The sequence below is a fragment of the Carlito syrichta genome, unplaced genomic scaffold (genome assembly GCF_000164805.1).
Source record: "Carlito syrichta isolate Samal-C Ts95f unplaced genomic scaffold, Tarsius_syrichta-2.0.1 Scaffold143131, whole genome shotgun sequence".
Classification (NCBI taxonomy): Eukaryota; Metazoa; Chordata; class Mammalia; order Primates; family Tarsiidae; genus Carlito; species Carlito syrichta.
In genome coordinates, this window is record NW_007087227.1 from 314,469 (window position 1) to 330,271 (window position 15,803).

Below are 15,803 nucleotides of genomic sequence, written 5' to 3' on the forward strand. Positions count from 1 at the left end.
GCAGTCAGAGGAGAGCCTCCCCCTAGAGCAGAGCTCTTCTCATTCAGCCTGTCGCAGCAGTCTCCGATATGTATGTGGTCCTTTCTGACAGTGCAGGAAAGTCATCTGTCTGTCCCTGGTTACTTCCCAGTAAGTTTCATAACATCGAAGTATGTGGTTTGGTTGGAGCTGCTGAAGTCTCAGCATCCTATGGCAGGAGCGAGTCAGTCAGTGGTCTTCTCTGGGAATCTGCTCACTGTGGTTGAACGTGGGCTCTGTTTACATGCCTTGTTGTTGGCACAGCCCAGAGATGTCTAAGTCTGGGCTTTGGGAAGGACATTGTAAGTGACAGAGAAGCAGGGTTTGATTGTAGAATCCTTCAATATACTATGTGCTTTCATTTTACTATGATTCCTGCATTTCCCTACAATGGCTGAAGTTTTGGCCCCCATCTGAAATGTGGAATTTCATGTTTGTAAGAGTATTCTAAATGGTTTCTGAAAAACCTCACTTCGTAAGAAGAAGCTAACTGGATTTTAAATTTTTCACTATGAATCTCCCTGGTACTAAGTCAAGAACCCTAAGCCACTTGAAAGAAAAATTCAGAATACCTAAACTTCCAAATATTGAAATCAGTAAGACTGCTGTGGTTGGTTTCTAACATCTCTGCAGTATTTCTTTATAACAATTATTAAAATGCAAATATGAAGTTACTTTGTTTGACCTGAAAGTTCATGGATCAGCAGAAACCTGGGACTTTTTTTGTTCCCCCCCCCATATGACTTTTTCTCTAGGCTTAAGTTCTTTTCCTCAAAGTTATAGTTATGAAAATAAAATATTTCAATGCATATTGGCAAGGAAGTGCCAACACAGATGGTTTTATAAGAAGTAGGGCAGGCCCTTGGGTCCGTGGCCCTTCCAGGCAGCTGTGGGCACAGGGGTGACGGCAGTGTCCACCCTCAGTGCAACCTGCTGGAAAAGTGTTAGCATTTTATCTATTTAAAACCTTGGTACTTCCTAGATAAGTTATATTATAAGTTACATTTTCCCTATAGCACATTTTAGCATTGAGAAGATTTGATATCCATGATAAGATGATATAGTGGCTAGAGGCAACCACACGGGATTTGTTGTCTTTCCAATAAAAGTTCCACAGGGTGGACATTTCTGAAGATGTTTAACTGATACTAAAATTTAAAAAATTAAGTAACATGATGAGGGAAAAGGCCACATGGTGTGGTTGTTAGTCTAAACGAGAGTCTTTACTGCCTGTCTGAGAGCTGGCCAAGGCTCCTGCCCAGACCAATGCCACCCACCAGTGTCAGGTCTCCCTCATCCCACTCAGGACACGTGAGGCCCTTCCCTGATGGAGGCTGTGGTGCCCTCTGGACAGAGGCTCCCCTCTAGGTGGAGGCTCCCCTCTGGGTGGAGGCCCTTGCCCCCCCGGGCAGAGGCTCCCCTCTAGGTAGAGGCCCGGTGTCCCCTGAGTGGAGGCTCCCCTCTGGGTGAAGGCTCTTATCTCCTCTGGTGGAGGCTTCCCTCTGGGTGGGGGCTCTGCTATCCCCCTGGGTGGAGACTCCCTCTAGATGTAGGCCCTGGTGCCTCCCTGGGCAGAGGGTCCCCTCTGGGTGGAGCCCTTGTGCTCCCATGGGTGCAGCCTGTCCTCTGCTTCACATTCCTTTTTAAATTTGGACTCATGTTTTGAATTGTTCAGCTTCTGATGAACAGTTATTTGGTGTTATAATTTTTCTGCTCAGGAAAAATACATATTAGTTTTATTACTTTTCCTTTCAGGAATAAAAGTGTTTTTTGGCATCTAATACTCACATTTTATTACAGTCTCCTCCTGTACTTCACTGTGTTGTACATTTAATTTGGTGGCTAATGTGCAATGAAACCTTCCGTTCGTTTAAAAGAGTGTCCTCTTCACCATTCCTAGTCTCAAATGGCTTTTCTCTCACATCATCTAACATTTAATACAACTTTCTGAATGAAATCAAGATGTCTCTCAGAAGCAAATAGTCCCAGTTTACATAGCTGCACTTGGAGAATAAAGGCTATGTCCAGCCAGGGATATTTTATGCATATAAAAACAAGTATAGGGCAATCCCCTTGGGCCCCCTCCCACTGTGGGAGCTTTTCTGTCCTCTCAATACATCTTGCTTTCAAACAAACAAACAAACAAACAACAATAACAACAACAAAAGTATATTACTTTTCCTTATTATTATTATTTTTTGGAAAAATACCAATTTTTTATAGGACCTTTTATTTCTTTTCTTTTCTTTTTTTTTTTTTTTTTTTTGAGTTGAAGTCTCACTCTGTCGCCCAGACTGGAGTGCAGTAGCCGCTTCCGGCCACCGCAGCCTCGACCTGCTGGGCTCCGGCGATCCTTTCTCCTCAGCCTTCCAAGTAGCCGGAATTACAGGCATGCGCTACCACGCCCGGCTGATTTTTTGATTGATTGTAGAGATGAGGTCTCACTGCCCAGGCGGGTCTCAAACCCGCGGGCTCAGGCAATCCACTCACCTCAGTCTCCCAAAGGCGCGGGATTACAGGCTGAGCCACCGAGCCCGGCTAGGACCTTTTATTTCTATCCGCAACTACAGTACCTGAGTATTGGAGAGATTTATGAAATGATTTCAGTGTAGTGTGGCCCTTGTGCAAGAGTGACACAGCGACTCCCATCTGTCATCTCCTGCTGTGGAGACATGTCAAGCCAGACATTAAAGGAAACATCATGGATGTCTATAAACAGAGGCCTGCTGTGGACACCCCGGAAGGAACATCCAGAAATGTTCCTCAGCCTTTGTAAGGAAACATCTGTGACTGGCGAGGTCACTTTTTTTGGTAGTAGAGGAGGAAGTTCTCCAGTTTGGCATCATCAGAGCCACACCTGAGAAACAAAGAAGTTCAGCATATTCTGACACACCCCCTGCCAGGACCCCCTGCTGTCCAAAGCCAGGATCCTAGAAAAGAATGCAACCAGCAAGAATAAAATCTGGTGCTGCAAGGACACCGCGGCTTCTGCCGAGTCCCTAAGCATCACCGAAGCCACCGAGTGGAAACTACTGACTTTGGTCTCTGTATCCACAGAAACACAGAAGTGGCAATGTTGGGTAGAGTTGGAGGTGAGGGCTCAGGAATGGGGAGCGCCCTGGCAGGCAAGGTGCAAAGCAGGCACAGAGCAGGCACAGACGGTGACCAGAAGGATCATGACACTGTTAAATATAACCAGACTGACCACCCTGACAAGAACTACACAGCATGAAGGCAGCCTCATAAGCAGAGACCTGGCCACCCGTCTTGTGTGGACGCTGGCTCTGGAGTCTCAGGTGTCAGACCCTTGGGAGGACTCAGGGTACCCAGGTCCTGCCCATCCCCAGAGCATCTGGCTTAGGGCTTAGATCGGAGGGAGGCCTGACGCTGGCTTTTGACAAGCTTCCAGCAGGAATGTTGCTCCATCTGGGACCACACTTGGCTGGGTGGAGGCAAGAGACCCCCATAGAAGCAGCCCAGGAGTGGCCCCACGCCCTTCCGATGTGTGACCTGATCCCGGGGTGGACTATGTGGCCAGTTAGAGGAGCTTGTGGCCACCAGCACCTCTTGGTGACCCTGAGGGACACATTGCCTGATAGAGCCTCCCCAGGAGCCAGGCATGGCCAGGCCAGCTGATGCTGCCACAGATGGATAAAGAGGGCTGCTCCAAGCCCCTGTGGGGTCTGCTGGGAGTTGGGTTGGCTCACAGAGCACAGAGGCCCTAAGGGCAGGAGTGAGCAGTGTTTAAATGTTGGCTTCTGATCTCAGCCTCTGATCAAACCTTAAGTCTGCAGTTTGTACTGTTTTGCCTTTAGATTACAAAAAATTATCTTAATTCAATCAAGACACTTTCTCATAAGGAGTATTCTAATTATTATTTAGCATATTTGCGTTTCACAAGTATGCTAATAAAATTAAAACCTACACAGTTATATTCAGAAATATTGCCAAAATATGATCATTTCCAGTCAAAAGTAGAAAATATTTTTTGACTCATTGCAGGAACACATGATAAATATAAGCTGATGACTAAGAAACTTAAGCTCTTTCCGAAATCTGGATTTGTAAAGAGACAGTTCAAAAGGGAGACAAGAGAAAGGAGTTTCTGAGGTCCTGACAGGAAGCCATGAGCTGACTGGGACTTCATCTGGGGTTCTTATCAGAACTCTGGGCCATACTGCCTGGAAACCCTGTCACATGGCAACACTCAGTCGCAGTTGCAGTCACAGCTGGGAGCTAGGGGAATGACTTTCGTAAGCTCCTAAACACAGTGCACACATAGGTGAACCAGAGAAATGTGGCTCCTCTTTATTCACTGGCAATGTGGCATTTACACAGGTGTGCTATTCAGTTATTTCATAGATGTGCAGCTCTGGTGGGGGGAGGGAGTTGTGAGTGGAAAGGCACCAAGAACGCCCCATGGGAGTCCTCACTCAGCTGTCATGAAGCAGCTGGCCTCTGCTGAAGGAGTGTTTCAGAATGACGGAATTCTACTTCTTGTACATCACCCTGCTACCTTGGAATGGCTGAGTGTTTGAGCACTACCACCTTAGGATGACTTCATTCGGTGGCTCTGGAGGATGACAGCATCTACGATTGTGTCCCAGACGTTATTGATGATGTCTGCCCCTGATGGCCTTTGCTACAATGAATTGCTTGTATGTTCCCTGCTACATTACTGTTACTTTTCCCAGAACAGGGTAAACATCCTCATCAACACTATAAACTGTGTATCATGAATGTAAATGTTAGCCTGTCTGTCGATGTCCTGTTCAAAATTGAAGGAAAAAAAACATATTTCAAGTTTCAAGGTGTTTTTTGCTAAGGAATGTTACCAGCATATGTGCAGCTATGGTAATAATAAATTAGTTCTGAACTGAATCAGCAAACTCCTGATTAGTTCTGAGCAGAACTTTCCTGTTTATTCATTTGAGTAAGGTGCATTAGTGATGAGGAAAAAAGGTGAAACCTCCAGCAGCTTCACTCTATTGGAAAAGAGAGAACAGTGGTTCACATTGTAACATAGTCTTCCAGCATCATATGAATGTTAGCAATTTTGTCACAAATTACTTGGTCACAAATTACTTAGTATATTTCCTGTACTTTTCTACAAAAAGATAGTTCCTCAGTTTTCTAGAATTCGGAATCAAGCTGAAAACAGAGTTTTTAATTATCTCGAGTGCATAACTTTTTTTTATTCTAAAATACTTTTCCTTTTTTACCCAGTTCACTCTAGTGCCTCACCATGGTGCTATGTGTTCAGAGGGCTGTGGTGACACTCTTCAGGTGAAAGGACAGTAACACATCGGGTTAAGGGGTCGAATGCTAGTGTTTAGCCCTTGATGTCAGAGGCAGCAACTAATCTTTTGTTTCTTAGTCTGGGGCCTGTGACTCTGGGTGACCTTGTTCCTTCCAGGCACTACAAAGTTACAGAACTTAACTAGAACTAGAATGTGCCAGAGCACTGCAAATTAATCAAAATAAAACTAAATGTTTGCATAACTTAATTTTTGATGACCATTTGATAGACCCAAATAATTTTCTTCCTCATTTTCCTCTTTTAGGTTCTGTAAATGAAAAGTTACCCCAGCGGGAAGGCACAGGAAAAACAGGTAACTATCTTGCAGTGAATTTCCATGATGCTAGCTTAGTCTATGCCTTAAAATAACTCATCATGTTATGATTTAAGCTTGTCCTCGTAATGACATGAGAGCTGAAATCGTTTGTTGCTTCCTTATTCACTCAACAAATGTGCATTCAAATCTTACTATTGCCCATGTGTGGCTAAGTGTGGGCAGATACTGTGTGGGGAGACCCAGTACCACTGATGTGGCTGTGCTGGGACCACCTGCAGCTGTGGTTTAGTGCCACAGGGCGGGTTGGGTGGGTGCCTGTGGAGAGGCGCAGGTTCCACGTTGTGGGTCTAACCCCAGCACTGATTGAGACCCCGATAAAGAGGGTTGACTCTTCCTTACAAGGAGGAGGGGCAGCCAGGCTCGGTGGCTCAGCCTGTAATCCCAGCACCTTGGGAGGCCAAGGCGCGTGGATTGCCTGAGCCCATGAGTTTGAGACCAACCTGGGCAACTTGGTGAGACCTTGTCTCTATAATAAATCAAGGAGAAGTGCCTTAGAGACAGCTAGCCCCAAGTGTTACCCCACCTGGCCCCTACACACACAAGGGGCCCTTGGTGGGCCCCAGCCCACCCAAGATCTCTTGTGAAGGATCTCTGTGTTATTAAGACATGCACGGGGGACAGGGACCAGGAATGTCATCCTGCCCAGAGTGGGGACACTCAGGAGGACTCAGGGAAGGGGAGGGTATCCTGAAAGGGAAAGATTGGACAGGTGTCCTGTGGACTGGAGGACACCTCCGAGCTGAGGGAAATAGCTCATTTCCAGCTGGAAAACATTGGAGGGCATCACTGGGACATGGCTTGGAGGAGGGCTTACATCTGAAAAGGAGGCCATGACGTTGCATGTGATAGTTGAGAGCATGGCTTGGGTCAGATCTTAAAGAGAATGGGGTGGACATGTGATTTTTACAGAAAGGAAGTGACAATCTTCATGCTTAGAAAATGCTGAATGTGGGGGAGCCAGGTGGCTTCCACTATCTCAGGAGGCATCTGGTCCTGTTCACTATGACACTTGTAGTATGCAAAAAAAAAATCCCTGGGAAGTGGGTACATGGGCACAAAAATGAACTTGAGGAAGGAACAAGCCCCTTGGTTTGCAGGCACGTGTAGATGGGGATGCCTGGGATTCAGCAGCCAAAGCTGGTTTGTAGATAAAAATGAGGCTTTCTACAAATCCTAGTAGAGGGAACACTGAAAACACACAGCTCTGCAGGCTCTGTGTTTGACTCCCTTAGGGCTGAGTTCAGCAGCTGCTATGGCTGTGTTAGGTTGGGACAGAGCCTTTCCAGGACGGGAGAATGGCTGGGGCTACCACGCTAAAGTGGGAGTGCACAAGGGCAGGAGGCAGACCCTTCTGGTGCTGGAGTCAAGGGTGAAGGGGGAAGAGAGGCCACAGGCATGCTCCTCTGGCCACAACCTTCCTCAGTGCGTGACTGGCCGGCTGCATTTTCAGACTGGCATGGTCCCAGGGATTCAGGGAATGGGCTAGTGGCCCCAGCATGGTGCCCTGTCCAGGCTTCAGTAGGAATACATGTCAGCAATCATGTATTTGATCATCATCATTCCAGAAACCTTCTAAGCATGTTCTTTAAAGACTTTTCCTTCTGTTATTTTAAGACCTTTAATATGTTAAACATTTTAAATATGTACCTCATTTCATTTATATTCTTGAAAGAAGATTGCAACATTGTCAAAAGCAAGATACTCCCAGTTTAAGGTTATTATCAAGGTTAGACTTGGAGATTTCAAATAAGCAATGTGACTTTTTTGTCAGTATTTTGGAAGCTTGTAAACTTTTTTCAAGAGGTGGCTCACTGTTCAAGGCTTTTAAAAAAATCTGTCTTGATAGTCCCCATACAAAACCTATGATAAATTTTATTTGTGTTCTTCAAACAACGGGGGAGTAATGAGCCCTGGTTCCCTGGACAGGCCCTGGGACAGGCCTGCATTTCTGCCACCTTCTCTTGTATTTAGACCCTGAAATTATTGTTTAACAAAATGACATGAGCAAGCAGGAGTGAAGAAAACATTAGGACAGTGCTTGGGAGCACCCACCAGGGCCTAGGAACTATGTCACAGTCCCAGGGGAAGACGCCTGGCTCTGGGCCTACCCTCAGCCACAACTCTCAGTTTTGTACACCTTATTCTGTCCAGAGAACCCAAAGGGGGCATTTCAATTAATTACAGAAAGATTATTCACTTGAAATCTATGTCTTCCACAAACTGGGTACTGAGATTCCTCATAAACAAGCCCAGACTGTCCTCCATCCTTGGATCTACAGCAGCCCCCATAGACCATTCCACTGTACCCTCCATAGGTACTCATAGAGATCATTCTGTTGTACCTCTCTCAGGTACTCATATACATTATTCTACTGTACCCCCCCACCTCAGGTGCTCATATGGATTATTCTACTGTACCCCCCTCAGATGCTCTTATAGATCATTCTACTGAATCTCCTCTCAAGTCCTTATATAGATATTTCTACTGTAGAGGTGTGATCAGTAGTACGGCAGCCTGTAAGACTGTACAGGGAAGTAACTTCATCCATGCTTCTTTGATCCCTTTTTCCTCTTTGAGAAAACATGAGCTGATCATGGTATAATGCTTTGCCCCCTCCCTAGCCCCATCTGTCTCTCTTCTGATAATATCCAGTGACCATAATTCATGGCTTTCCTGACTTAATGTTCTTTCCTAGTGCTAGACGTCCCTTGCTCATGTCATCCTGTGTCTTCCTCCTCCATCCTGTGGCCTGTCATTGGCCCCATAGTTTAGAAGCACATGGGACTGCGACGTCCCCTCAGGGAGCCATGTCTCATTAGAGCAACATCTAAAGAGGGTTTGCTTTGCAGGGCCACCCAATGTGTGGGTCTATTAAAGCTGTGGCCCCCTACTGACTCCTGTATCTGCTCTGGGCTTTTGTTTGGGTTAATCTGGGGCTGTTTGCGAATCCCAGCTTCCACCGGTATGCACACTCACTTCCCTTACTCTCATAATTGTAGTCTCCTTGCAAATCTTTTCCGTTCTGAATTCAGATGATGCCGCAGCCCCAGCGCTGGAGACTCAGCCACAAGGAGACGAGGAAGGTGAGCCTGGGGAAAGGGTCTCATGGGGGCTGGGCGAGACTGTGGTGTGGGCAGTAGAGTGAGTCTTCTTGGCTGAATCGAGTTCAAAATGGGTTGAAATAAGCCGACACAGGAAGAAAAATAACATGTGATCTCATGTATACATGGAATCTAATCAAAACAAAACTAAGCTGATATGCAGAAACAGATAGCAGACTGGGGGTTACAAGGGTGGGGGGTCACGGAAATGGGGGGATGAGGCACAAAGATGCCATTTTGTAGAGTGAATATGTCTACCGAGCTAAGGACCCTGAGGATTATAATGGATAATGATGTACTAGATATGAAACCCTTCTTAACACAGCCCAGGGGCTGTGTGAGATGGTGGGTATATTGCTTGGCTTGATCGTGGCTAACTTTGCTGTGTATATGCACATGGAAGCATCATGCTGTGCATCTTGAGCAGAGACATTAGAGCTAGCAAGCAGGAATGGGCTGGGTGGGGGCATCTCCACATGGCTGCTTCTCCTGATGTCTTTGGAGCTAGGGACCTCCACACATCGCCATGGTGCTCTCTAATGGCAGAATGCCGAGGCACTTTTTATTTATTTATTTTAATAAAAATATGAGTTGACATTTTATAACTTGGGTACTATAAACTGAATGGCTTAGGAGGGAGCAGTCACACACACCCTTTCCCATCTATGTTTCTCATCTCTGTAAGTAGTTGTGGCAAGGACAGGCTTCCTGTTTTCACCTTTAACGCACTCCTTAGGTACTCGCCAATGCCTAATAGATCCTCAGATCTAAGGGTGTCTGAGCTTTAAGGCAAAGCAGAAGCAGTACGCATTACAGAAGATGAGTCAAAGACTGAAATAGAGATTCACACTGTACTTGGGAAATACTGGAGATAGTAACTCATGGCTGCATGGTACCACGGGTTACCCCTGTGTGCTCTGCTTGTGTTAATTCACCCAGTGTCAGAAAACTGTGCCACAGATGAGAACGCTGAGGTCACTTACCAAAGTTCATGAGGATGGTGATAGATAGCTCATGGGGACTCACACCCATGTGGTCTGTGTCAGGGTCTGTGTTCTCAGGTACACAAATAAAACCACACCAGAAACAGTCAATCTTGCGTATTAGCAGTATTACTATAAAAGATATGTTCCTAAAAGTTTTAGGCAAAAGTTACATTTTACATATCACACTTTGTATCAATTATTTCACCTGAGTGAAAAACCTGTATGTCACACGAATATCCATCTTAACCACACAAGGGTATATTTTTGCACACTGGGCATTTTCTGAAGCTCCGTTCTTTTAAAGTAAAACCTGTCTCAATCCAAATAGCTTTTAATTACACTTTTGGATAAAGAAAAAATATCCTAAAGTAATATTTTTAAATGTATTATTATTTTCTTTGGTCTAATGCATATAATCACTTTAATGATTTCTTTTAAAATGTGCAATGTATTTATTTACTATATTGACTGTTTTGGATTTTAGGCTACCTGCTGAAATATTTAATTGAGGAATTTTGTGTTTCCATGATGAATTAAAAATAATTATTATTTTATTTGGTTGACTAGATATTGCATCACGTTATCCTACTCTGTGGACTGAACAAGTTAAAAGTCGGCAGAACAAAACCAATAAGAATTCAGGTAAGAGGGACCCCAATGTCACTTTGTAAGGACTGATTTAATAGATCTGGAACATGTTTTTATTTTCTTGGAGTGAAGTGTATTGTGCATTTGACCCTTGAATAAAATGGGGGTTACGTTCAACCACACAGCTGAAAATCCCCATATAACTTTCAGTGCCTCAAACATGTACCCACTAATAGCTGCCTGTTGGCTGGAAGCCTTTACGGAGAGCATAATCAGTCGATGAATGCCTATTTTGTAGGCTGTCGATAGTATATACTGTATTCTTACAATAGAGTAAGCTACTGAAGAGAAATGTTGAAAGAATCGTGGGGAAAAGAACATGCATTTACTCTTCATAAAGTGGGAGTGGATCATCATAAGGGTCTTCAAACTCATCATCTTCACATTGAGTGGGCTAAGGAGGAAGAGGAAGAGGAGGGGCTGGTCTTGCCGTCTCAGGGTGGCAGAGGTGGAAGAAAATCCTTCTTTGAGTGAACCTGAGATGTCCAAAACCCTGTTGTGCTGATTAAGGGTCAACTGTGTATCTTTTTCCTTGGCTACTGAGTCATGAAAATAATTCTTATGACTTGACCACCAAAATATATTTCAAACTTGGGAATTTTGATTATCTAAATTCTTCAAAAGATTTTTTTTGTATATGTTAAACAAACTGTAGCCTTGGGTATAAACATAGAAATTTTGCTAATCGATATTGGCTTTTGACCTGATTTCGGAATGTCAAAACACTTGGCTAATTTAGTTTAAAATTCTCCAAAATGTGTGGATTGCGTTGGGTTCCAAACAGTGTTTGACAGAACTTTTACCTTTTAAAATGGACTACTTTGACATCTTGCAGACAAGCAAAGGGCTGCTTCATCATTGGTTGGTGATTTGACTGTTTTCATGAAAACCGATTCTGTGATTTTTCACATGGGCTCTCAGTTGATTGCGTGTGTTTCCTATTGTTTTTTTCAATGGAAGATTTCATAAATTCTTATTGTAAGAAAGCAACCATCTAGGTTTAAAGTAGGCCAGTTGCTGAGGAAGCAGATAATTAGTAACAAAATGAAATGTCTATGATCATCTTTCAGTGAAAAAAATTGCACATTCACAGAGGCTGTCTTTGCAGTAAAGCTTTCTTCTCTGTGGTTGTGTGTCTTCCTCCAAAGGAAATTTTATATCCACTGACAGAAGACTCAAAATGTTCATTGAAGTTCAGGCTACTATGAGTGGTTTGATTCTTTTTTCACCCCCAAGCCCCTCAAGTATTCATCCTAAAAGGAATCCTTGAGGGGGGAATGCCTGAGTCTTGATACCTTCCAGCTCATGAGCCCAAGGCAGACTATTGTGAGGTGCAAATGTTCACTGATTTACAACTGTGAGAGGCAGCATGAGGAACACCTGTCTCAGTGCAGCAGAAGGTTGAATGGAGCTTGAGTCCCACCCTCTTAATCGCTGCCTCTGACCCCTGAATCTCAACTGTTGAGCTTCAGTCTGTTACTGCTGAGAACTTTCCCTGCATCCTCGGCAGAGCTGAGAAAGGGCAGACTCCACAGGTTTAACCATCAGACTCATGCGTGCAAATGGCAGAAATATTTAAAGTATATTCAGGGAATTAATTTTCTCATAGAAATGATTGCTATAGACACGTGTTCCTTGTTGTATAAGGATATTACCTCTGTGCCTTCTCGTGAACTTTAGAAACCAAGTTTTGTTCCGTTTTGTCACCTTATTTTCAAGTTATTTGTTTTGCTTCTGTGCCACACAAATTGGCACATGGGAAATTAATTAAAAAATTATCTGTTTCACATTTATCACCAGATCTTGAGAATTTATTATGCAGGAAGCACTATGGCAGTAACTGAATTTAATCTGAGAAACAAATATAAAATTATTATAAACCGTGTTGCTAGAAATCTGCATTTTTCAAAAAAGCCAATTGAAGCCAATTGAAGTGTCAGTAGAAAAGCAGTTCAGGCTTTGGCAGATTAAGTTCCATGTAAACTCATGGGAGAAGTACATTTCTGTGTTTCACCTTTCACTTGCTGTAACCAGATTTCCAAGCCTTTAAGTGACCTGCCAATTCTAATTAACCAGTAAAAACTGAGTGGGCTTTCAGGGTTTAGCGGGACAGAAAATAATGTTTTAGGAAATCCCAGTTTACAAAAGTTACCCTTCTCTATAATTTGATTTAAGTCAGCTAAAATGAGTGGAACACAAAAAGATGGCATTGAGTTAATTTACAGACACGGAACATGAGACTACTGGATTATATTTGTGTTCAATACCAGTTGTACAGCTACATGTTTATTCTGAGGGCCTAAAGAAAGACCTAGTTGGTATTTAAGACAATAGTCTATTTATTAAGTTTAAACAGTGAAATGGCAAACAGTTATAGGACTTACTACTGACCACTGTTATTGGAATTTTAAATATCAGAGGAATTTTATTTGTCTTTAATTTATATTTTTTAAGATATTCTTTTACTTATAATCTTTTGGCAGACACAGGCACATTTATTTAAGAAAACATAAGCAAATGTGACAATAATCATCTGGTCTTTTTAAAAAAATGTACCTGGCTTTCATGTTCTTTTATAGAAAAAGACCAGACTGAAAATACATTGTTTTATGTTTCTCTGGTGTTTCTTTATATCAACTGAAGACAGTATTTTTTTCCTATGAATTTTTGTATAAAATAATATATTACTTTGTTAACAAATAACTAGCATATGATGACCACAGTGCACCCTGTGAAGATGTGGTCAAGTGTGACTTGGAGCATATAGTGAAAGTAGTTTTTTAAAAAAGGAACCATTCTTGCCAATAGCAAGAAAGCCTATTCTGTGACAATTTGCACATAGTAGCTACATAATACGTACTCTTGTTAAATTAATAAAGAGTTGTATCAGTAAGTTCCATAGGCACTATGATGATATCATTGCTTTAAAAGAAAACACAGTACAGAAGAGAATGTGAAAAGAATGAGTAATAGTGCATAGTGCATGAGCTCAGTACACCCCACAGAAACAGTGGGCACTGGGAAGTCAGACGCCTTCTGCTGGGCTCCTGGGCACCGCACCCCCGAAGGAGGGAGAGGGGCGAGCAGGGAAGGGGCGGTCTCTCAGGCCTGCACAGGTCCATTCTAGGACCTGCAAGTCCTGGAGACCTCTTCTGACTATCAGGATACGGTGCCAGGCATAGGACCACACACATCCACCGAGCTGGCAGCCAGTATTCGTGACTGGCAGTGGGGAAGCAGTTCCGTTTCTGTGACCTGCTGGCAAGGTGGACTCAACTGATTCAGCATGGCTCTGTTGGCTTTCGACTTAACACTGTGTGTGTGCGCCTGGATCGTAATGGGATTGGTGCGCAAACTCGGCTGCCCTGTGCTTGGTGCCCCCCACTGTCGAGTCATGTTCTCTACCTCCACCCCAGGAATGCTGAAGTGCTCCTGAGGGTCCTGTGCTGTGCTGGGATGGAAGGGGATGGGACTCAGTCTGGGTCCCCACCCCTACTTGGGGTTAGAATGGAGTGTGTGTCACTGTGTCTGATTGGGCGTCATCTTTGCTAGCTCTGGAAGCTGAGCGGTAGACACGACTTTGCTCTATGACAGGCCAACATGATGGCATTTCCAACTGCTGCCTCCTTAAGCTGGAGCCTCGACCTTCTAGAGTGAGGGCCTACCTGACTTGCGCTGTGCTGCCTTCATTCTTCACCAAACGCCTAGCCCTGGAAGCCCGTACTGCCCCATGTTGGAGAAAGCTGCGGTTTATGGGAGCAGCCTTGTAACCAGTGGTTTTAAAAACCTTGATGGTCTGAGACACCTGGGGTTCTTCTCTGGCACCACTTCTCCATCCCCAAGGTCAGGGTGGCCTCAGCCACCCTGCCAGGAACTCACCCCCTGGCTGGCCTGTCTACCCAGGGCAGGAGTCCATCTGGTCCCCAGTGGCACTGCATGTGCCAAGCCCTTCCTAGTGTTTGTGGGGGCGTGGCTTTGCAGATCTGGCAAAACCAGATAAATATGTCTTATCTCGTATTTATTCTACATTGAAATTGGCCCTGGAGGCTGTTTGTCCCTCCTCCAAGGCTCCTCCAAGCCCAGGGTTCCTCTGGGCTGAGGGATGGGGCTTTGGAAACCCAGGAGTACATAGCCAGCTCTCCTCGCTAGAAGCCTTGCTCCATCCCGACCCAGTAACCCTCGGACTGTGCCAGCCTTTTCATTTGTATGGTTTTGATGTTTTCACATGAGTTGGAGAAACATGGAGCTTTGTCATCTGTGAAAACCCTCCTCCCACTTGGAGAAAAATTTCTCTTCCTCCCTAAACCATTAAAACCAGCTCTGTTTTATGTCCAGGAAGATGCCCTTGATGTTCAGGATGGCCTCAGTTTTATGAAACCCTCGGTGGAAATGTTTTTCTGTTTTATTCGGGGTTGATAATTTTTGTTTTATTGCACATGTTAAGATTAGTGCCAAAAGATAATTATCTTTTGATTCTGCTTTAAATCATGCTAAATTGCATTCCCTAGGGGAAATAAGACAAATTATATTTTGCGTTTTCTTTTCTAAGTTTTTTATTTTTATCATTTTTCAAATATGATGTTACAAAAACCTCAAGATACCAATTAGAGTCTTAAGTTATAAAGTTTTGGTCACTTGAAGAGATTAAAAACCATATTAAAATTAACCAAATACCTCTTAAGTGAAGACTGTAAATGTGTATTATTCAAAAACATTAACTAACCTCCTAACATATGCATAACTGAGTTTATCTGATTTTCCTAATTGCAAAAAAGGGTTATAATTTCAATCATATTTAATTCTCAGGTTTCAATATTCAGTCAAACTGTGGTTAAATAATTAGGATGCAGCATCTCCATGTAAGAACCAAAAATGGTGATGAAAGTAAAGGTATCCACCATCTGAAAACACAGCAGCCCACGCACAAGAGCAGAGAAGGATGTCTGACTGACTTGGTTTCCTAGAAATGAGATTCATTCAGCTTAAGAGGAATGTGTGAGGTCTGATGTTAAAGTCCCCTCTGTGCACCCGTAGCTAGTGTGTCTAGGGATTTCCATCCTCAGAACTTGCTGGGCATCAGGAGGCCTGTGTACTTCAATGTACAGGAGAACCTGACTCTTAATGTAACCACGTGACCTGGAGCTCCTTGTCTCATGGTCACTAAAAGTGGCCAAGCGGAGGTTAGCCCAGATCCATGGTTTCCAACCTCCTCACAGTGCCAGGAGATGGACGGGCAAGCTCAATTCTGAAGCCCGTGGCTTTCTCAGCCTCGAAGGCGTCTGCAGCTGGCAGCATGGATGGGCTCACAGCACACAGCTGTAGACACTGCATCCCATATGCTGTACCACCAGGTACAGATGTTACTCATCTAGTCAGTCCTGGATGTCAGGCAGGAGAGCTGGCTGCGGAGGTG

General features: G+C 44.0%; 1 protein-coding gene across 1 annotated transcript in view; it reads left to right on the forward strand.

The window, feature by feature from the left end:
* SMOC2 (SPARC related modular calcium binding 2) overlaps positions 1-15,803 on the forward strand; it is an 80,689-nt gene that overhangs the window by 21,880 nt on the left and 43,006 nt on the right. The window contains exons 5-7 of the mRNA XM_021708622.1: positions 5,583-5,630; positions 8,655-8,738; positions 10,310-10,384. Coding sequence (XP_021564297.1) covers positions 5,583-5,630; positions 8,655-8,738; positions 10,310-10,384 — 207 coding nt within the window. The remainder of the gene's footprint in view (positions 1-5,582; positions 5,631-8,654; positions 8,739-10,309; positions 10,385-15,803) is intronic.